This window comes from Vicia villosa, linkage group LG5, assembly GCF_029867415.1.
Source record: "Vicia villosa cultivar HV-30 ecotype Madison, WI linkage group LG5, Vvil1.0, whole genome shotgun sequence".
In the NCBI taxonomy this organism is placed as follows: Eukaryota; Viridiplantae; Streptophyta; class Magnoliopsida; order Fabales; family Fabaceae; genus Vicia; species Vicia villosa.
The window spans coordinates 32,095,383-32,120,271 of NC_081184.1; the positions used below are offsets into that span (position 1 = coordinate 32,095,383).

Sequence of the window (24,889 nt, forward strand, 5' to 3'; positions counted from 1 at the left end):
CAAGTGATAATGGGGCTCGCTCCTGATAAATACCTTGGGTAAAGACGCGCTAGGTGAACACCTATGCTCAATCCTTTGCTAAACGTCCGTAAACAAAACAATCTCAATTTCATTCAACCTTTTTGCCTCATGGCCTTTTCATTTTAAAACTCTTTTCATAAACGAGACACTTATTCAATTTTAAATGCGAACATACTTCCACATGTGAAGATCGAATATCTTCCACTCGAATGCGATGATGGCCAAAATCTTGTTTTATCTTGATTTAGTCATCCATTCTTGTAGTGATCTCATATCCATGTGCGCGTAGTATTTCCATTTGAAAGCGATCGAGTACCTCTCGCTAAAATCAACCAACAAAACATTCGTGGTTCTTAGCCCGAACTACGATTGCTCTGACTTTCCCATTGCACTAGGGAATACGTAGGCACAAGATACAAACGTCTTGGCGAGCATAATAATAAAAAAATCTTTTCTTTTTCTTCATAATAATAAAAAACCTTAAAAATTCTTTCTTTTACCTTTTCTCGATCAATAAGCAAAAGAACGCAAACAAAAACACTAACACTCAAACACTAAACTAACTAAATGGGTCCCATCGAGTACGATGGAAGTGAGGGGTGCTAATACCTTCCCCTTGCTTAACTGACTCCCGAACCTAAAATTTGGTTGCGATGACCATCTTATCCGTTTTCTTTTTATCCGTGGGTTTTATCGATATTTTCCCTTTCCTTTTGGAATAAATAAAGTTCGGTGGCGACTCTGTTGTACTTCGAATGCGCGAAAGAGCGTCGAGTCACATTTTTACCGCGACACTCTGCAAGTGAGGTTCTAGACGAAGAACCTAGAGACTATAAGGAAGTTATGAGGAGTCGAAATAAGACTGAATGGCTGAAGGCCATGGATGATGAGATGAAATCTCTTCATGATAATCATACTTGGGAACTGATCAAGAAACCTGTTGGGGCAAGGTTAGTCAGCTGTAAATGGATTTTCAAAGTTAAGGAAGGAATTGAAGGAGTGACGTCGAAAAGATACAAGGCAAGGTTAGTTGCAAGGGGTTTCACTCAGAAAGAAGGTGTCGACTTCAATGATGTGTTTTCTCCTGTTGTGAAGCATAGGTCCATTCGAATGTTGCTTGCCATGGTGGCACAGTTCGATCTTGAACTGGAACAAATGGATGTGAAGACTGCGTTCTTGTATGGTGATTTAGATGAAACGATCCTGATGAGGCAACCTGAAGGGTATGTCGAAAAAGGGAAGGAAGATTATGTGTGCAAGTTAAAGAGATATTTGTATGGGCTGAAACAATCTCCTCGACAGTGGAATAGGAGATTCGACAAGTTCATGGAACGCATAAGTTTCATTAGAAGTCAGTTCGACCACTGCGTTTACTTCAGATTTCGACCTGGTAATTCATTTGTTATTTTGTTGCTTTATGTGGATGATATTCTCATAGCAAGCAACAATGTTGAAGATGTGACGAGGGTGAAGGCTGAACTCAATAAGGAGTTCGATATGAAGGATCTGGGAGCTGCTTCCAGGATTCTTGGAATTGACATTCGAAGAGATAGAAAGAAGTCAAAGTTATGCCTATCTCAAGAGGCATATCTACGGAAGATTCTTGAAAAGTTTGGTATGTCAAATTCGAAGCCAGTTGTGACTCCAACAAACCCTCAATTCAAGCTGAGTATTGATCAGTGTCCCAGTACTGATGTCGAAAGAGCCTATATGAATAGCATCCCATATGATAATATAGTCGGTTCTTTGATGTATGCTATGGTCTGTACTAGACCCGACATAGCATACGCAGTAAGTCTTGTAAGTAGGTACATGGCGAATCCTGGAAAGGCTCACTGGCAAGCATTGAAGTGGATTTTAAGGTACATAAATGGATCTCTGAACAGAGTTCTAATTTATGGTGGAGCCTTGGGTGAAGATAGTAAAGCAGTAATAGAAGGATATGTCGACTCTGATTATGCAGGTTGTATGGATTCCAGAAAATCTATTTCTGGATATGTTTTCACTATGTTTGGCACTGCAATTAGTTGGAAAGCAACACTTCAGAAGGTTGTTGCTCTATCAACCACTGAAGCGGAGTATATTGCCCTAACTGAAGCTGTGAAAGAAGCATTGTGGCTTGAAGGTTTTGCAAAGGAGCTAAAACTTCAAGGTCGAGGTATCACTGTTAAATGTGATAGTCAAAGTGCAATACACCTGTCGAAGAATTCAGCCTATCATGAGCGAACTAAGCACATTGATGTGAGGCTGCATTTCGTCAGAGGAGTAATCGAGCGTGGAGAAGTCCAAGTGCTGAAGGTTTCGACTGAAGACAATGCTGCTGATATGATCACCAAGACATTGCCGAGTTGCAAGTTTTTCCACTATATGCAGTTGATAAAGCTGCATGAAGAAAGCTAGTTTGTTCCTTGACGTTGTAGAGTTAGGTCCAAGGTGGAGATTTGTGAGATATTGGATCGAACTCTAGTATTGTCGAAGGGTAGCTTCTTGGTTCGACAGTTCGACAGAGTTAAGCATGAAGTCGAAGGATTGTTCACATGCTGGTGTCGAAGTGTGCATGCTGTAGTCGAAGATGGGTCTAGCATGCAGATGTCGAAGATGCTAGGGTTGTTAGCATGTTAAATTAGGTTTTAGTGTTTAAACCCTAATTTGTTAAGTTAGCTTGTTTATTAAGTTGGCTTGTGTAATGGGCCTTGCTGAAAATGCCCATTAGTTAGTATGTTAGGTTTTATTATAAATAGCATACTAGTCTCTCATCATTGCTAAGCTGCAAATCCTAATTTAGGGTGAGAGAGGTTATTTGTTATTCTTGTAAACTTGTAATCTTGTTTTAAGAGAAAGTGAAAGAATAGCAGTTATAACCAATTATTGTGTTCCTCTTCTTCCTTGTCCTTTATTCTTCCTTGTTTTATACTTTGTTCTTGGCATTGAATTCACATCAAGAGGTAACATGTTTAACTTCACGCAGATAACCCCAAATATTGAGTCTGCACTATGTAGTTTACGTATACCATGGGTGAATGAAATTTTTTCCTATTTTATTTAAATTTTTATACTATAAATAAATAATAATATCGACATATAAATGAGAGGCTATATACGATAGATGAATTCTAGGGTTAACAAGTGAATCCAAATTTACTTGTAGTTTACATATATCATGGGTGAATGCAATTTTTTCCTATTTTATTTAAATTTTTACTATAAATAAATAATACTACTGACATATAAATGACACGATCTCTCGTATAGATAATACTAATGAGAGACTATATACGATAGATGAATGCTAGGATTAACAAGTAAATCTAAGTTGCAAAGAAAAATGAAATAAAACAAGCTTCTTACTTTTTACTAACCCATACAACTTGAAACTTAAAATATAGATAACTAGGGTTTTTGGTAAACTAAAATGGGCCCAAGTCCTCTTTTGACAATAAACATTAAAATTGATAGAGCATAATACTAATTGTCCATCCATTTAATGAGATTAAAATTTCTTGAATAATTATGATCTTTTCTTTATTATGTAATGTTATTAATGTCACGGTGTTTATTATTTTTTACTTATAGGGATAGTGAATGAAGAATACTACCTTAAAAACGCACATACTTTTCCTATGGTACATATGGTTTGTGTTGCTATGAAAAACAATACAAGAAGTATGAAGCTATCGTGTAAATTTCATCCACCTTGTATTTCTTTTTCATAACACCATAAACTAGATGAACTTCATCATTAATTCCAGTTCTACGATTGTTTTCATTAAAAGGTGTGTTCTTGAAACATTTTATTATATGTTGTGTTGTTATATGTTGTTGTATGTTGTGTATGTTGTCAATGTTTTGTGTATGTTATTTTTGTGTTGTTGATAAATGTTGATGTATGTTATTGTTGTTGATTAATATTCTCAGAACAAGAACGAAACATTTCTAAGTCACAAAAAAGAGGCTTTCTTGTGATTTAACAATGTTTTGTTCTTTAAATTATTATGCAATTGACAGAAGATCAAGTTGAATTTATTATATTGTATGTAGATTGTTTGTTTAACTAAGCCTTCATTGAAAATAAATTTATTTAAATTGACATAGAAACTTATAATCTAAAAATTAAGTTGTATTTGAAAAACAACTTATATCAATTAATGTTTTCTAAATTGCATTCATCTCATAATTCATATCACACTCTTTAACATATAAAATGTGATTCAATAACTTGATTCCTTCATTACATTGATATCTTATCATATAGTTTAATTTGAATAATATAAATTTATTTTCCAATTCTACCTCATAGTTGTCACTTATCATCATGATTGTTATGATGATAAGTCATTGTCACAATAATCATGATAAGTGACAATGATGAGGTAGACTTGGCAATAAATTGATGCTATTCAAATTAAACTAGAAGCTAAGGAATTGATGCCATGAATGACTTAGACCATTGAACCATGTTCTAAATGTTAAAGAACAAGATATGAGTTGTGACATGCATGCACTTTGAAAATAAGTGGTTTGTTTAAGTTATTTTTCAAGAATAGTTTAATTTTAAGATTATATACTTCTTCATCAATTTGAATGGTTGTATTTCTTTAGTGATGTGCATGAAAAAAAAGCAATCTACATATTATAAAATAAACTATGGGTACTTTCTCCAACGATTACCTATATATATATATATGTGTGTGTGTGTGTGTGTGTGTGTGTGTGTGTGTGTGTGTGTGTGTGTGTGTGTGTGTGTGTGTGTGTGTGTGTGTGTGTGTGTGTGTGTGTGTGTGTATTATCACAACGGTTGATAAGCGTAACCGTTGTGATGTATAGCACACGTCCTGACTTATAATCACAGTTTCACGACCGTGGTGGAAAGCACTTGACATACAATCACCCCTTACCTCATAACGGTTGGCAAAAGTTATGGTATCCCTTTTCCAACCGTTGTGGTATAACTTTTCCGTAGTAGTGATATTATTAATTAGAGTTTTACTAAAGTGATTTGAATCACCACAGAGTTAAATCAAATCACCATTTCCATAGAGCCATTTATTTGAATCCCACATGCGCTGATATGAATCACACAGGAAAAAAATGCTTTAAAACTTGTTAAATGGATTCATGTATTAATTTCTTAGAATAATTAATTGATGCATGTTTTTAACATTTTTGAAAATAAGTTTAAAACTAGTTCGATAGTGAATTTTCAAGCAGAATTATAATGGTTTGAATCTATTATCATGTGAAGTGAACTTATAGACCAACCATACAAACTTGAAGTGAATTGTCAGTTTATTTTTGGTTTTTAAGAACTAGCGGTTGTAGATAGTAAAAAGTTTCACTTTCAAATAATAAATTTAACAAAATAATATAGGATTCAAGTTAGATCATATTGGAATCTTAGTTTAGAGGTTTACGACTTCAAAGTTCTATGTAACATTTAAATGAAAAAAATTATCATGTATTTTAATGAAGTGCGGGAATTGGAAAGTAAAATAGAAAATATAATACCCCATGCTACATGTCTAGAATAAGAATATGAGGTATTATCATGTTGCTACTAGTCACGTCAAAATAGTACAAAATACACCATAACTATACCAAAATACAACACAATCTTAATGCATCAACATATAATGTGTAACAGAAATTGAAATAATAGTTAAGGTATTAAATATCCAATTTAAAGTAATCTGCTTCTTTCCTTAACTTGCCACATGATCATGTGTAAATGAAAGAAAACAACATGGGGTGAGATAAACAATCTTAGTGAGATTCTTACTAAAATCCACAATTTTATGAGATTAGTTACTTCACCCAAAACTTAATTCCTCCATAGATAAACTTAACAAATGATACTAAAGATTCTTAACATCTTCCTTTTGTATCAATGGAGATATGAATTGAATCCTATACATTATGGAGAAGTGTCACATTATCCCAAAACTTTTATATATATATATATATATATATATATATATATATATATATATATATATATATATATATATATATATATATACATATATATATATATACATATATATATATATACATATATATATATATATATATATATATATATATATATATATATATATATATATATATATATATATATATATATAACCGTACATACCAATAACCCAACGGTCCACTATATTCGAGTCTAATTTATGGGAGTAGTTTGAGGCTTATTTTTCCTCAAGTAATGGGGGAGAAAATTTTCCTTTTGACTCGCTCCTACAACATGTTAGTGATTGGACACATCATCAGTCACATATGGTGATTGAATGGTTCAATTTGTGTGGCCAAGCCCAATTGAGCGGTCTCATGGCCTACATTATGGGCGACCTAAGGCTTTGTTTTGGGTGACCTATCGTCCCTTGCTGGGCGGCCTCATGTCCGTATATTGGGGGGACTCATAACCTAATTTGGGCTACCTCTTCATTCTCAAGGTCTATTAAAATTATACCGGTACACTTTGCATGATTCTGTAAGTAAAATTGAAAACTTTGTTCTCTATCTACAATTTCTCTTATCTTCAAAGTGTATATAATCTCTCATTAGTATTATCTGTATGAGAGATCATGTCATTAATATGTCAATGATATTAGTTATATAGTGTAAAAAATTAAACAAAATAACAAAAATTTGCATCGCCCATGGTATACGTAAATTACGTAGCACAAACTCAATATTTGGGGTTATCTGTGTGAAGTCAAACCTGTTACTTGTTCAACACACATTGTGATCTTAGGTCATTGTATATCAATTTTTTAAAAAATTTACATTATATTTTGTTTTTTCTTGATTTTCCATCACATCTTCCCATTCACTTTATTTCATATTAGTTGTCTTTTTTGTCTTAGTTATAAGTTTGTTTTGTTTTTTTCTAATCCACCGTAATTAGGGTCTCTAATCTTTAATAAGTGTTTTAAGTTATCCCAGGGTTTTAAACCTTTATGAGTCTAGTCCTCAAGATGAGGACGTGGCATCCTTTTTTTATGAGTTGTGTTGTATATCAAATACTTTTTCTTTAGTAAGGGTCGTGTTACCAACTCGGTCAATACTTTATTTTGAATTATTTTTCTTTAAATTTCAACGATTATTAAAATGAGTAAATATGAAGTTTATATTTGAAATATTTTATGGAAAGACGTTGTCCTCATTAAATCCAGCTTTAATTTTAATTTATATTTATTGTAAGATACATCATATTTCTTTTTCATGAAAAGTTTATTGACGAATTTTTGTTCTTTCATATTTTTTGTTTTAAGTTCATTTTAGAATATAAAAAAAACAATAAAAATTTATTTTTTTGTCAAAATTATTTTTCTTTTTTCCTTAATACGGTTAATAAATATTTATTAATATATTCTTTAATAAAAGTGTTGTTGATATAATAATGGTTAATGATATATTGTATTTTGAAAATGACAAGTAAAGATGAATTTTTTTTAAAACTGATAATTCAAATGGAATGGCTGGAATAAAGAATTTATTTCAAAAATAAATTTGGGAAAATAAATTTTTATTAATTAATTAAATTAGTATTAATAGTCATTGTATAAATGACCAAAGACACTTAAAACCATGTATTGTAAGGATATAAAACTAAATTTTTTCACAAATTATTTACATTTAAATTATTATTATTATAATTAAACTATACAAATTATGTTTTTTCAATTAAAACCTATTGAATTGTAACAATAAAAATATATAATTTTGATGATAAAGCTATACAAACTATTTAAATATAATATATTAATTTTTAATTTAATTTCAAAAAATGTTGGGCTAGCTACTCTAATGTAAAGTTTGACCATGCAAGTCATATAAAAATATTATTGTATATTTAAATATATTTTAAAAATAATGTATTCATTATATTATTTATAATTAAAAAAAATTATTTAAAATATTCTTTCTACTGCACCTTTTCCAATGAACATATATTTATTTTTTAAATCGTGTAATTAAATGCTACTCTATTATAATTTTATTCAAAACCGTGTTTTTTCTTTTTTTGCAAAATTTGGAGTGAAAATGCATAACCCACTTAACAATCTAATTAAGTTGGTATCCGAAGACAACAATCAATTACAACAGTTTTCTACCTCAGTTTAGTTAAGTTTTTGTTTAGGAAACACTTGCATAATTGTTGCCTAATATTTATACCACAATCTTTTAATTGGTTACACCATTTTTTTACGATTAGACTATTTATTTAAGATCTTTATATCCTATTTTTTTTAATTGTTTACACTGTTTTTACAGTTAAATAGTATTTATTTAAGTATTGTAAATATCAAATTTATAAAAAAAACATTTATATTAAAGTAAAGATAAGAGTCATTTTTAGGATTTACTTTAAAGAATTCCACTTTAAACAATATATAAACTTAAATTCTATCTAGCACTTAATCAACAACCTTTTAAAAAAAATTAAGACATTACCAAAAAAAAATTAAAACAGTAAAGCCAATAATCTGAAAACAATTTTCATAACAATTGAAATAATCATCATCTCATAATATCTTTAATAACCTTAAAAAATAAAAATAAAACACTTGATAAAAAAATCAAAAAGTTATATAGTTTAAAATAATAATAGAAGACCAAAGTCTAATCTCTCAGGTAAACTTTAAAATAAAAATAGAAGATCAAAGTCCAATCTCTCATTTAAACTTTAATTGAAGTAGCACAACTCATGTAATTCGGTAACATGTTGAAGAGAACTTAGTAATTAATTGAAAGTAATGTATAACTCGTGTATCGTACGAAAAGAATTTAAGATGCTGACAAACATATATTTGCATTTATAAAGATAGGAATAAATAACTGTTACCTCCCTCCATTAGGACGAGTTTTGGTTTTCTCCCTATTAATTATTTTTTTTGGATTACTTCCTGGATTACCAAAAAAAATTGAGTTGGTAACATATATTTGCATTTATAGGGGTAATCCAAAAAAACTACTCCCTCCGTTTTTTATTATAAGTCGTTTTAGAAAAAAATTGTATTTTAATATAAGTCGCTTTACAATTCCAATGAATAATTAATGCTATTTTTCCTATTATATCCTTAAATATTTATTATTCTCTCTCCTTTCAATTATATAAATTTATCTTCCACATGTCATTAATAAAGGATAATTTTGTAAAAACCTTAATAATTTCTCATTTTCATACAACAATTATTATTTTTCTTAATCTGTGTGAAAAGTTTAAAACGATTTATAATAAAAAACGGAGGGAGTAATTAATAGGGAGAAACCAAAACTCGCCCTAATGACAGGAGGTAAATGTGAATTATCCCATAAAGATATCAACAATAATATTTGCTTCCATTATAAGAAAGTCAGATAACTACCATTATTTAGATGCTAGATAATAAATTTGAGCTTTGAATGCCATGCATATAACTAAGAATGACAAACACATTACATTTGAGTTATGCATTTTCACGCCAAATTTTGCAATAGGTTACCAACTCAATAGGTTTTAATTGAAAAAACATAATTTGTATAGTTTAATTATAATAATAATAATAATTTAAATTCAAATAATTTGTGAGAAAAAATTAGCTTTATAACCTTACAATACATGGTTTTAATTGTCACTGGTCATTTATACAATGACTATTAATATTATTTTAATTAATTAATAAAAAATTATTTTCCCAAATTTATTTTTGAAATAAATTCTTTATTCCAGCCATTCCATTTGAATTATCATTTTAAAAAAGTTTCATCTTTACTGGTCATTTTCCATGTACAATATATCATTAACCATTATTTTAGAAAATTTCTTTACCCACCTCCCTATGGGGGGTCACCCCCAGCGAAAACCCAAAACTGCCCCTGTTTCGGAAATGAACTTCCGAAGTTATTTTTTTTTTGATTTTTTTTTTACTTCGGAAATGCATCTCCGAAAACACCACTTTTTTGGTATTTTCGGAGATGCATCTCCGAAGTCATAAAAAATTCAAAACCGTGAATATTTTCGGAAGTTCATTTCCGAAAATATTTCTGCATATACAAATTTCCCTCCTTCACTATTTCATCATTTTTCTCCAAAACTTCTCAAAACCCTCTCTAAAACCCAATCAATCTCCATCAATTTTTCGCCCTAAAATCAAGTTTCAAACCGTTGATCACGTTAAAGGGAGCATAGAAAGCTACAATTTCAGGTAAACATCTCTCATTTCATCCCCTATTTCACTACATTGATTCAACAAATTTATGCTGAAAACTGATATGGTTCAGAAGTTCATTTCCGAAATATATCACCTAATAAATTTCGGAAATGAACTTCCGAAATATGCCCTGGCAGTTAAAAAAAACAGTTTTGGCCAATTTTGCTAATTTTTGCATTTGTTAGGTATGGTGCATCCGGACAACATTGTGCAAGACGATGGAGTATTAAATCCGGAAATTGTCAACGTTAATAACGATCCGGTTATTGACGCTACTCCCATGATCAATGCGGTCGATGTTCGGCAACATTTTACAAATGATCGGAGTTTCGGTAGTCGAGAACAATTGATTGATTGGGTTCGGAAGGAAGCTAACAAACATGGATTTGGAATTGTTATTTTAAGGTCGGACAACGGAAATAGTAGGCGGAAAGCTTTCGTTGTTTTGAATTGCGAACGGGGTGGTAGATATGTACAATCAAACCGGGTGCTAAAACACGAGGACACGGGATCGAGAAAGTGCGGGTGTCCGTTTAAGTTGCGTGCCACTAAGAGGGTTGATGATTTGTGGCGGTTAACCGTAATTTGTGGAATTCATAATCATGCCTTGGATGTCAAGTTACACGGGCATCCAATGGCGTGTCGTTTGTCCCGCGAAGAGAGAAATGTGATATCGGACCTAACGATAGTCAAAGTGGCGCCTCGCAACATACTTGCCGATTTGAAGCGTAAGAAACCGGATAGCGTTTCAAATATCAAGCAAGTTTACAATGAACGGCGCAATCTCAAGGTTTTGAATATGGGCCCTCGGTCGGAAATGCAACAACTTTTGAAACTTCTAGGCGATAACAATTATGTTTCAAGCTTCCGAACCTCCGAGGACAAAGTTACCGTGCGTGATATTTTTGGGACTCATCCCGAAAGTATCAAATTGTTCAACACATTTCCAACCGTTCTAGTCATGGATTCGACGTACAAGACAAACAAGTATAGGCTTCCTCTTCTAGAGATCGTCGGTGTGACCTCGACGGACAAGACTTATTCGGTGGGGTTTGCTTTTTTGGAGTGTGAAAAAGAAGAAAACTTTACGTGGGCCTTGGGAATTTGCAAGTCTTTGTTAGTTGATCAAGAGGTTATGCCAAACGTCATTGTCACCGATCGAGACAATGCTTTGATGAATGCGGTCGATACCGTCTTCCCGACATCGATCGCGTTACTTTGCCGGTATCACATAACTTGCAACGTGAGAAGCAAGTTGAAACCCGCGGTTGGGACAAAAGATAAGCCGGATGAAAACGGTAAAGTTGTCAAAGCCGGTGTTGTGGTTGAAAGGATAATGTCGGCATGGAAGGAAATTTTGGATGCACACTCCGAAGAGGTGTATACCGAGAAATTGGTACACTTTAGGTCTTTGTGTGGTTCCATTAGGACATTTTGTCATTACGTCGAATCCACCATTCTTGACAAAGTTAGAGAAAAAGTCGTGTGCGCTTGGACAAATCGAGTTAGACATCTTGGTTGCACCACGACTAACCGTGTTGAATCCGCACATGCGGTCTTCAAGAGGTGGTTGGGTGATAGCAAGGGATATTTGTGTCGGGGATGGGACACCGTGAACCAAATGCTTGAAAATCAACACAATGAAATTCAAACATCGTTCGGTCGGAGCAAGACGGTTATGGAACACCGGTATAAGGGCCAAATTCTATTCTCCCAATTGATTTACAACATATCTCGAACGGGTTTGAATTTTTTGTTTCATGAAGCTAAGCGGTCGGAGACCACGGGGCCCGATAGTTCATTATGTGGGTGCACCATTAGAAAGACATACGGCCTTCCATGTGCTTGTATACTTGCAAAAAAGAAGAAGTTGAATTCACCAATACGCATGGATGAGGTAGCCGACCATTGGAAGAAGCTTCGTTTTGATGATTTTGACCCGCCGAAAGAAAATGACTCCAAAATCACCATCTCCGACGAGTTGGAAGTGATAATGGAGAAGTTTTCTAAAGCGGACGACACAACAAAAATGCACATAAAAGAACAATTGCGAAAGATCGCATTTCCGGAGACCACCGATTTGAAACCGCCATCTCAACCGGTTAAAACGAAAGGTGCACCGAAAAAGTCCAAAATTACACAAGATGACACGTCAACAAAACGATCTCCTTCCTACTTTGAACATGTTGATGCATCGTTCCCGGAAATTCATGAGACACCGAAGTCTAAGTGTAGTGGTAACAAAGGAGCCCGTATTTCGAAGTCACCTCGTACACCGCCGATCAAAAAATCACCAATTGTCTACATTGATGAGATGCCACTTTTTATGCACAAATATATCGATAACATCGTTGATGTTGGAGGCGACGGCAATTATGGATATCGGGCCGTTGCAGGTTTGCTCGGTAAAGGGGAAAATAATCACACTTTAGTCCGACGGGAACTCATTGCGGAGTTGACTTCGTATCGGGACATCTACGGCCGACTATATGAAAATCAAGAAAAGTTTGCAAAAATTCATGATGCACTTGTTCCATCACTTACCAGTATCGCTCCGGTTTCGAAGTGGATGTCATTCCCCGATATGGGTCATCTAATAGCAAGTGCGTATGATATGGTGTGTATCAATTTGACGAGGTTTGGACTAAGTGAGACTTTCTTTCCACTTCATAGTCGACCGCCGTTGGACGCGTCGGGCCGCATCATATGCATCGGGTATCTACGATCGCGGCACTTCGTTCAAGTGTTTTTGAAACCGGGTTGTCCTATACCGGCTACTTCTTGTCAATGGACGGCACATCGTTCAAATGAGGCGGAGACTTGGCCGGATCCGTTCGTTTCGAGGATGGTGGAGTTTGAAGAAATGATGAGCAAAGAGCGCGAGCAAAATAGAGAGCGGTCGAAGAACGTGCCTATTTTGGACTTAGGATCCACCGATTGGTTCGGTGAATTTTAGTTCGTTCCGGATCGTTTTTGTTTGTAACGATCATTTTTTGTATGTATTGTTGTTTATCATGTAAAATCGGACCGATTCAATACATATATAATATAAGTATGTTTTATGTTGTCATTGCCTATTTTATGCCTATTTTGTATGCTTTTGGTATTGTTTACACAAAACAGAATGCAATGCACAAAATGCAAAATTCACCTCTGTTTCTGCATAATTCGGAAATGAACTTCCGAAATATACATGTCTGGAGCCTATTTTCGGAAGTTCATTTCCGAAATGTCCCCTGAGGCAGGATAAGGTTTGTTGGGCCATCAATGCTCCAATAAGTCTATAAATACTACACACTCTTCTTCATCCTCTTCACACCACAAAACACAAATGACACAAACCTACCCCCACCTAGCATTCGTCTACTTTGAAACCGGCTACCCGATGCCGTTCCAATTTCGCTTCTCGCGCGACACGCCGTTTGCGCAATTGATACCGTCGCTCAACACGCTTTTGCGCTATCCCTAGAATCGAAAGGTTGTCAAGCTCGAGTACCGCTCGCCATCGCTTAACGAAGAGGGAGGCATTAAGTTCACACCTTTTGAGATCAAGAACGACGAAGATTTAGCGGTTATGTGGACAACGTTCGACCGATTTTCTTCGAAAGGCCCGATCGAGTTGGACGCCAAACTTCAAAGATCGACGGACGACGTTATCAAAATGTTGACTCATCCCCACCTACCCGTGTTCAACAATATGTAACTTTAATTTTCAGTAATATTATCGTTGTAATCTTCACCCGATTAAATAAAGCGAATCGTTGTTGTTTTTCATTTTTCTTCTGTCCAGACATAAATTCGGAGGTTCATTTCCGAATTCCATCATGGGGGTGCGTTCGGAGATGAACTTCCGAAACACCTCATTTTCTGATAATGTAACTTTATTTCGGAGATGCATCTCCGAAACCAATATTTTATATTAAAAAAAACACGTTTTCGTAAGTTCATTTCCGAAAACACCTTTTTTCCAAAAAAAAGTACCGTTTCGGAAATGAACTTCCGAAACAAAGGGTAATGTTGTAAATTCACCAAGGGTGAGCAAGAAGGTTAGGAGGTGGGTGAAGAAATTTTCTTATTTTATCAACAATACTTTTATTAAAGAAATACATTAGTAAATATTTAATAATCGTGTTAAGGAAAAAAGAAAAATAATTTTAACAAAACATAATTTTTTTTATTGTTTTTTTGTATATTTTAAAATGAACTTAAAACAAAGAATATGAAAGAACAAAAAATCTTCAATAAACTATTCATAAAAAAAGAAATATGATGTATCATAAAATAAATATAAATTAAAATTAAAGCTGAATTTAATGAGGGCAACGACTTTTCACAAAATATTTTAAATTATAAACTTCATATTTACTCATTTTAATAATTGTTGAAATTCAAAGAAAAGTAATTCAAAATAAAGTATTGATTGAGTTGGTAACACGGCTGTTACTAAAAAAAAGTATTTGATATGCAACCCAACTCATGAAAAAAAGGATGTCACATCCTCGTCTTGAGGACTATAGACTCATAAAGGGTCTAAACCGTGTGATAACTTAAAACACTTATTGAAGATTAGAGACCCTAATTACGGTGGATTATCAAAAAATAAAACAAACTTATAACTAAGACAAAAAAAGACAACTAATATGAAATAAAGTGAATGCGAAGACGAGGTGATAAATCAAGAAAAAACAAAATATAATGTAAATTTTTAAAAAATAAAAATAAAGAATTGATATACAATGACCTAAGATCACAATGTGTGTTGAACAAGTAACAGGCGTGACTTCACGCAGATAACCCCAAATATTGAGTTTGTGCTACGTAGTTTACGTATACCATGGGCGGATGCAAATTTTTTGCTATTTTGTGTAATTTTTTACACTATATAAACAACACTATTGGCATATAAATGACATGATCTCTCATACAGATAATACTATTGAGAGACTATATACACTTTGAAGATAAGAGAAATTGTAGATAGAGAACTAAGTTTTCCATTTTACTTCTTAGTTCTTCCAAAATTATAAGTTTTTCTTCTTGTTCTCCCATTTTATTTTGAGTTTTTTATATGTGTTTTTGTGTTTTTACTTGGTCATCAAATTTTCTTAATTGAGTATAGATAATTGTGTAGAAAAAGGTGAATGAGATTTATGTTAACTCAAACAACTTTTATGATGGATAAATGTTGTAGCTATTCAATTGGGTATGAAATTCATCATTTAGACTAAATTTATTTATCCGGTTAATTCTCAAAAACTCCTCGCTCTTATATTTGAACTTTTTCCCTATGGTAACCTACAAATATTTGATAATGAAGATTAAAATTCTTTACAATAACAAATATTGATGTTTTATTATCATTTTTGGTAAGATGGTAAGGACAATTGGATATTCATTACCATGTGTGTTAAATAAATAAGTTAGTTGATGAAAATTGTTCAATAAGTTTTTCAATCCATTTGATATATTTAGACATTTTTTTATATTTCTGTGCAGATCATGTAAATTTGATGCCAAAATTATTTAAGAAAGATAAATACTTTGTTTTTTATTATCATCACTTGATTGATCTTCAAGTAACAAAAGTTAACCAAATATAGAAAAAAAACACTAGCGATGTCTACAAATATAGAAGACCAAGGGGAAGATTATAAGGAAAAGGAAGAGCAAAATAATCAAGAAGAGGACAAGCAAAACAGTGCTATTTTCCCGTCTCATTCAAAAGGAAATAACAATGGTAAACGACATGCTAGTGAGGCTCCTGATTCGAGTTTTCTTATTCAACATCTTGGTCGGGATATATCAATTCAATGTCTCCTTCAAATGTCAAGGTCTGATTATGGATCAATTGCTGCATTAAACACGAGTTTTCGATCACTAATTCGAACTGGGGAACTTTATCAACTTAGGAGAAAAATGGGAATAATAGAACATTGGGTTTATTTCTGTTGTGAAGTTCTTCAATGGGAGGCATTTGACCCAAATCGTGGTCGATGGATGCGGTTACCTAAATTAATTTGCGATGAATGCTTTATGTTATCTGATAAGGAGTCATTAGCTATTGGTACCGAGCTTTTAGTTTTTGGTAAGGAATTAATGGCTCCTAAAATCTATAAGTATAGTCTTCTAACAAATACATGGTCCGTTGGGAAAATGTTGAATACTCCCAGATTCTTGTTTGGTTCTGCCAGCCTTGGAGGAATTGCCATATTAGCGGGTGGTTGTGATCCGCGTGGCAATATCTTAAGCTCTGCTGAGCTCTATAACTCAGAAACCGGAAAATGGGAAGCCCTTCCAAACATGAATAAAGCAAGAAAAATGTGTTCAGGTGTATTTATGGATGGAAAATTTTATGTTGTTGGTGGAATCGCAGCTGACAAAATAACACAACTTACATGCGGTGAGGAGTTTGATATGACGACAAATGAATGGCGTAAAATACCTAACATGTTCCCAATACGAAATGGGGTGTTTGAGACACCTCCCTCTTCAGGTTCACCTCCTTTGATTGCTGTTGTAAAAAATGTATTGTATGTCGCTGATTATGCACGACAGGAAGTAAAGAAGTATGTTAAAGGAAATAATTCATGGGTTACTATTGGAGGATTTCCCGAGAACGCCCATTCAATGAATGGTTGGGGACTAGCCTTTCGAGCATGTGGAGATCAACTAGTATTTCTTGGAGGTCGTAGTCTTCATGGGGGAGGCATACTGGAAATTAATGCTTGGGTCCCAGATGACAATGCACCACAGTGGAACCAGCTTGCGACAAAGAATACAAGGAGTTTTGTTCATAATTGCACTGTGATGGGATGTTGATGTTTTTTAGTGTTACTTTTGTAATATTAAATTTATGTTATTTTTATTCTATATTGATGTTTTAATTTCAATTTTCTATTGGTGGAGGTGGTGGAAAAATATATAGCTAGTTGTAATAATGGATTGTTGAAGATTTTTATCTGGTTAAATGTTTGATATAAAATCTAATAAGCTTTTCATATTTTGCAAAGTGATAATAATGTTACAAGAAGAATGGTTAGAATTTTAATTTTTTATATTTTTATCTAGTTTTATTTAAAATATTTTATTGAATTTTAGTTTATGAGAAAGTTTATTTCTTGACCTGCTCAGTGATATTGCTTGTAAATTAATGTCTCTATTATTTTAAATTTAATAAAACATTAATTAATTGAGCATTTTAGTGTTATAAGAAATGTTATATATATATATATATATATATATATATATATATATATATATATATATATATATATATATATATATATATATATATATATATATATATATATATATATATATATATATATATATATATATATATATATATATATAAATAAAATTAGAGAAAAAAAGAAGAAAAATTTGGTAGGAATAAAATGAAGAAACTAAAGAGAGAAGAAGCAAACCTTGTTAATCATCAATCAAATATGTATCAGCATACTATTCTCATCTTTAAGGTTTCAATTTTATTTTGATTACGAAATTGGTACTTTAGCTAATGTGATATTTCTATCCACTTTTTATCTTTCTCAAATGCACATATGTAATTGTAGCAACCTGCCCTAAAAATAAAGTTTAGAGTTGCCACCTATTCTGAAGGGCGAATAGGAAACCCTACGCAGATAAGAGATTCGGGGTAAGTTATTATAATCAGGTCGAGGGAAGGTGTTAGGCACCCTCAACCCTTTCCTAAGGTTTGTATCTAAGGTTAAGGCTTATGGCTAAAATATTTAGGATAATAGCTAAAGAAGTGAAAAGGGCAAAATTGAGATTTTAAGTGAATTGAGATTTTAGGGAGGGGGACTCGCCTTGGTTATCCAAGTGCCTACGTACCTCCTTAGGGAGGATCAGAGTCAACATAGTTCGGGCACAGGGTTGTACGCCTTAGAATTGATTATGGAGGTGTTTGAAGGCTTTTTGAATGGCCTTGTCGCAGTTGTTGAAATACGAAGTTCGCAAGGTATTTTGAATTACCTTATCGTAGTTTTGAACATCGCAGTGTTGAAGAGATGAATTTTGTAGTTTCGTGGTTTAGTGTGTTTTAGATGGCGTACAACCCTGGTTTGATATGTTACCGTTAGATGCGATGATCAATCGATTTGATCAGTATAGCTAACGGATTAATGGGGCATTGCTGGTTACTCAGATCGATAGATTCGATCGTTGCGGGCAGCAAATTAAATGTATTTTAAATTATATATTTTTATCTCTCGTCTAATGCGACCAATAGCTTTAGTCGGATAGGAGAGAATTATTCAAGAATTAATCGAATTAATATTTTTTCCAAATGGCAATGGGATTGGGAAAACCCTGATACTTAACCTTTACATGGTTTTTGTGATTTAATATTAATTAAAATAGATTAAATAAATTAAATCGAGATGGTCGAATAATCGGGAAAAATATTATAATCCTAACCCTAATCCTAATTTTATTTTTTAACCCTAATTTATAAATTAATTCATTTAAACCTAATTATTTAATATTTATTCTAAATAAACAATAAAAGAAATAAAAATATTAATGTAAAAAAAAACTGGCAGTTATCCTGCGTTGTGCATTGAGGAATGTCCATGGTATACCCCCACGTTGTGAGTCATTGGATCGGTCCTCATGTACATTCGGTGGTGGTGATCGCAGGTGTATGGTGGGCCTCCGTGGACTTGGCACATTGAATCTTGTAGAAACAAGAACCAAACAAACCAAAAAAAGAAGAAAAAAGCAAGTGGGACGCTGGGATCGAACCCAGGTCCCTTAGGGTAACCATAACACACGCCATACCACTGGATCACGCTGCATATGTTGTTATTAGACTGAAACGATATTGTTATATTGACAACAAAATTTGACATTTAAAATTCAACACGAACCGCGCGCAGCTGCAGCTGTGTCTTCTTCCTCGTGAATTTATCTGGATAAATACAGAGTCTGTACCTACAGTTGCCAACAGTCACTACAAAAAGACCAAACATGAAATCTCATACACATAACGAAAATCAATTTCGAGGCCATGGATAAACTCCTCTCCTCACGCCGAATTCATTAATAGCATTTTTGTTGGCCAATTTTTCCTAATAAACAGATCCCCAATTTGAAGCTTGAATAACCTAGCCATGGTGGGACGATGAATCTGCAGAGAAACTTCAATTAAACTATCTGGAATCATTCACCACATCATGGCAAACAAGATTATATAATCAAAATACACTTAGAGTGTGTTTGGATGGAGCATTTTAATGAGGGAAAGTAATGTTTTGAGGGAATTTAAAATGATTGTACCAAAATCCATTGTTTGGATACAAAAATGAAAAATTGTTAAAATGATGGAAATTTATGGAGTATTCCATCTAAATTAAATTTAATCATTTTGAAATGACACCAAAAACCAAAGAATTTGAAATTTCTCTCATGTTCCATAGAATGTATTTGTTATTATTATTTTTTCAAAATTTACAAATTGGTCCTCATATTTTTCAAAATTATAAAATTGACCACAATTTTTTTAAAAAATTGCAAATTGGTCCTTAATAATTTTTAAATTTTACAATTTGGTCCTTCAAATTTTTAAAAATTACAAATTAGTCCCTACTTTTTCATTTTTTAATTTGGTCCAAAAAATTAAAATTTTATACAAAATGACACCAAAAATCTAACAATGAATTATCTTAATACTCCATCCAAACAAAACAATTTAAAAATAAATGGATTTGAATTGAATCATTTGAATTGCTTTGAATTTTAAATTACTTTAAAATTTCTAATTACCTCATCCAAACACACTCTTAGGCATAGTGAATCATCAAAAACGAATGGAAATAAAAAACGCAAAAACGTGGCCGGGAGGAGGTGACTCCGGGCACTCTGATCCTTGGTAATGATCGTGATAGTTTTGGAGATCACCGAAGAATCTCCCTGAATATTCAACACGGCCTGAATCGGTGTAATCTCAAGTTTTTTTGTTTTTGGGGTAATCCGGATTTTTGCGTTTTGTCCCTGTTCTTGGTCTGCCGAATTCCCCCTTACGCTTTGAATTAATTTAAATATTTATATCTATTGCATTAGGTTAACAAAATTCAAGTCAATCTTTGAAATTAACATGGGGGATTTGATTTGCAAATTACATGATAATTTTCTTCTTTGGTCAAGATTGGCTGGAGATTTGGTCTGATATCATGAACGTGAATAGTGACTTCTACAATTGGGCCAATTTGATTTTTCCCCTTTTTTATTTATTTTGGTAGCCTAAATGATACTAATTAATAGTAGCAATAAAATAGCATTAAAATACTTATACATTTTTTATTTAACTAAAAGAAATCAAATGATAAAAAATAATAATAAAAAATTACAATAATAATAATTCTAAATAAAAATAACACTAACACTAATAATCCTAATAATTAATTAAATATTAAAATATCAATAGTTAATAATAATAAAAATTAGTAAATAATAAAATGCAAATGTTAGTAAAAAAAATATAATATCGAAATGATAAAAAAAACCCAAACCTGATAATATAGGTAATAAACTAAGCCTAATTAAAATAAAACTCTTAATTAACTATAATACTAACAATAATCCTAATAACACTAATATTAAAAATAATACTAATAAATAAAATGACATAAATTATTTACCCACGTGCTTTAGAGAGAGACTCTCCTACCTCTCTCTAGAACTTAGCGTGACTTTTCATCTCTCATCCTTTAGGGTTTGAGAGTCTTCCTCATCACTTCTGTGTTCCTTTTCCAGTTTTTTCTGGTTTTCCCACCACTCAGTGTGGTCATTCTTGAATCTCGGTATTCAGGGCTCTCTGTGTTTTCTTTTCTTAACCTTTCTACCTTTCGGTATCATGGAGAAGTGGAGATCTGTTGATTTTTCGAAGGAAGAAGAAGAAGGGATCACAGCGGAAATCGAAGAGGTTTGCGAAGGAGAAATCTTTCAGCGAACATTAGCAGGTAGATTATGGACGGACAACAGTTTCAATTCAAAAGCTTTCATCAGTACCATGCTTGGAGCTTGGAAGCTTAAAAATGCAGTAGAGGTACAGGAGCTGAATAAGAATCTATTTCTCTTTCGCTTCACGACAAGGAGAGAAATGGAAAATATCCTGAAGAATGGTCAGTGGAGCTTCGACAGGAATTTGTTAGTACTCAGCAGAATTACAGGGGAAGAACAACCTTCGGAGTTGAACATGCATTTCGGAACGTTCTGGGTCCGTGTTTATGAATTACCTTTAATGCTTAGATCTGAGGCAATGGCGAAGAAATTAGGAGGCATTCTGGGAGATTTTGAAGAACTTGACACAAAGGAAGCTCACAGGAATGGTCGATTCCTGCGAATCAAGGTCAACATTGATTTAAGGAAACCGCTCAAGCGAGGAACGATGGTGCGATTCAAGGAGAAGAACCTGAGAGTACACTTTAAATATGAACGACTGCCAACATTTTGCTTTGTCTGTGGGAAGCTAGGGCACCAGATCAAAGATTGTGATGTAGTGGGTGACCTAAGCGAAGAGGGTTTTGAAAATATTGAGGAACAAGATCTTGCTTTCGGAGCCTGGCTGCGCGCGTCTCCTTTGCCAAGAATCCAAGAAGAAGTCAAAAAGAAGGACACATCGTCCAGCTCGTGTAGCAAGAATCTTTTCAATGTATCCTCCGGCCAAAGTAGACACGAAACGAAAGGTAAAAGTAAAGACGGGGAAGAAGGAGAAGTAGAGCAGCAACGGACAATGGTGCAAGACGAACCTGGGGCAAAAATCGCTACAACTAAAAAGAATACTCAAGAGATACAACTGATGGAAAGTAATAGGGTCCAGAAAGGTAAGGAGCCCAGGAAAACAAATTTGGAGATCGAAGCTATGGCGGAATCACTAGGAGCGGTGGATATCTCAAATGTGGGGAAAGGTAGTAAGGAGCTATCAGTGGAAGGAAAGAGCAAAAAGCGTAAATGGATAAGGCGACAAAACACGAGAAAGGCAACTTCATCAAAGACAGTGGAAAAAGAGGTGGAACGTGGGAAGCGAAACCTTGTTGATGTCATGATAATAGATGGAACAGTGGACACTTGTGGAAAGGGAGAGAAGAAATTGAAAGGCCAAGAAGAGGAGGTAACAACCGAGCAAGGACCAGAGGTGGTGTTGGATAACCAACACCGCCTACCACAATGAAAGTGATTAGTTGGAACTGCCGGGGTTTAGGGAGTCCTCGGGCAGTTCGAGCCTTGTTAAGGCTCCTGAGGAATGAAAATCCCGACATGGTTTTCTTAATGGAAACCCGCTTGAAACAACAGGAAATACAAAAAGTAAAAACGAGAACTGTTTTTGATGGAATTCTTAGTGTGGACTGTACAGGAAATGGAAAGGAAAGAGCAGGAGGGTTAATGTTAATGTGGAAGGCGAATATGGATGTTGAAATCGTTTCTTACTCTTCAAACCATATAAGCGGTAATGTGGCAGACAATATGGATACTCAGAGTTGGGCTTTTAATGGGATCTATGGTTATCCAAATGAGCAGAACAAGAAGCACACCTGGTCTTTGCTACAGAATCTGATAAGAGGTGAAGGAGACAGAACTATCAGCTTTGGAGGTTTTAACGATGTACTTTACGAAGGTGAGAAGAAAGGAGGGAACATTAGAACATCCACACAAATGGCTTGGGGAAGACAGGCGCTGGAAGAGTGTGATCTTTTGGATGTCGGCTTTACAGGATATCCTTTTACTTGGTCCAATGGTAGGTGCGGAAAGGACAACATACAGTGCCGGCTAGACAGGGTCGTGGCCTCACACAGCTTCATAAACAGATTCAATCCTTTAAGAGTGATTCATCTGCACAGATATGGCTCAGAACAATCAGCCATCCGAATTGACCTCGAGGCAGAATTTCTGGAGAAGGAGAGGAAAAAGAAATATCAATTTAAGTTTGAGGAAAATTGGAGCCGTAATACTAAATGTGAACAAATGATTAAAAGAATTTGGCAAGGTAGTTCGAGGAACACGGTTGACAAACTGGCGGATATGCAGCAACTGAGTGAGCAATTCAAGGAATATAGAACCGGTGCAGTTAGAAAAGAGCTGAAGCGCGTTGAATCTCTACTCAATGAGGATTGTAATTGGAATGATAGCGAGGAAGCCATCAAAAGATACAGAAAATTGGAGCAGCAAAGAGAGGAACTTTCGAGGATTGACGAAGTAGCGTGGAGACAAAGAAGTAGGGCTGTATGGTTGAAACACGGGGACAAAAACAATAAATTCTTCCACAAGAAAGCAGATCAGAGAAAGCAAACGAACAGAATTTCAAAGTTACGCGATGAGAATGGCCAATGGTGGAGGGGGGAGGAAAATTGTGAGAGAATTTTGACAGGCTATTTCGAGAAGCTATTTTCATCATCAAATCCCAGCACGATCGAAGAGGTGTGTCATGTTGTTAGTAACAAACTGCCACAAGATCAAGCGGCCTGGTGTGAGACGCCTTTTACAATGCAAGAAGTTAAAGAAGCCCTGACCCAAATGCATCCCTTAAAGGCACCAGGACCTGATGGATTGCCGGCACTGTTTTTCCAAAAATACTGGGGTATCGTAGGTGCAGAAGTTAGTAGTCTTGTGCTGGATATTCTCAATCATGGCAAAAATCCCAGCAACATTAACACCACCAACATTGTGCTTATTCCAAAAGGGAAGAATCCCTCCACCCCGAAGGAGTTCCGACCGATTAGCTTATGCAATGTAGTGATGAAAATGGTTACTAAGACTATAGTAAATAGACTGAAAAAGATTCTTCCAGGTGTAGTTGATGAGGAGCAAAGCGCATTCATCCAAGGTCGCCTTATCACAGACAACGCACTTATTGCTATTGAATGTTTCCACTGGCTGAAAAAGAAGGTGAAAGGAAAAAAGGGGCACATGGCTCTCAAGCTAGATATGTCGAAGGCGTACAACCGGTTGGAATGGAAGTTCATATCAGGAGTGCTGTCTTCCATGGGGTTTCCAACCCGCTTCACTGATCTCATTGAAAGATGCATCTCCACTGTTTCCTATCGAGTTCTTCTCAATGGACAGCCATGCCGAAGTTTCCTACCTACTAGGGGTCTCCGTCAAGGGGACCCTCTCTCACCCTATTTGTTTGTTCTATGTGCAGATGTTTTGTCGGGTCTTATAAAGCAGGCGGTAGCGGAAGGAAGAATCCATGGTCTGAAAATTGCACAAAAGGCTCCAAGTATTTCACACCTCTTCTTTGCCGACGATTCTCTTCTGTTTGCTCGGGCAACTCTAAGCGAAGCTACAATAATTCTGGAAATCCTGAAGAAATACCAAGACAGTTCTGGACAGGTGGTGAATTTAGACAAATCAGAGGCATCCTTTAGTCGAAATGTGAGTGAAGAAGGAAAAGAATTTATCCGGGACAGGATGGGAGTAAAGACGGTGGAGTGCCACGCCAAGTATCTAGGGCTGCCAGTCATATTCGGGAGATCAAAGAAGGAAGTGTTCGCGATGGTGGTTGAAAGGGTGTGGAAGAAAATCAAAGGCTGGAAGGAGAAATTCTTATCGCGTGCGGGGAAGGAGGTGCTTATTAAAGCGGTAGCTCAAGCTATTCCAAGTTACATCATGAGCTGCTACAAACTACCGGAAGCGATATGTGACGAAATTGA

At 34.4% G+C, this 24,889-nt stretch overlaps 2 protein-coding genes across 2 annotated transcripts; both read left to right on the forward strand.

Moving 5' to 3' along the window:
* Positions 1–10,818: 10,818 nt before the first annotated feature.
* LOC131606470 (F-box/kelch-repeat protein At1g74510-like) lies at positions 10,819–17,036 on the forward strand (the record flags this gene model as incomplete). The annotated part of the gene is made up of 2 exons (XM_058878692.1): positions 10,819–10,835; positions 15,818–17,036. Coding segments are annotated over 2 exons (1,236 nt in total), but the record flags the coding sequence as incomplete, so codon positions are not given.
* Positions 17,037–21,093: 4,057 nt separating this feature from the next.
* LOC131604465 (uncharacterized) lies at positions 21,094–22,410 on the forward strand. Its single transcript, XM_058876901.1, has one exon. The coding sequence runs from the start codon at positions 21,094–21,096 to the stop codon at positions 22,408–22,410; it is 1,317 nt and encodes a 438-aa protein (XP_058732884.1).
* The last annotated feature ends 2,479 nt before the right edge of the window (positions 22,411–24,889 follow it).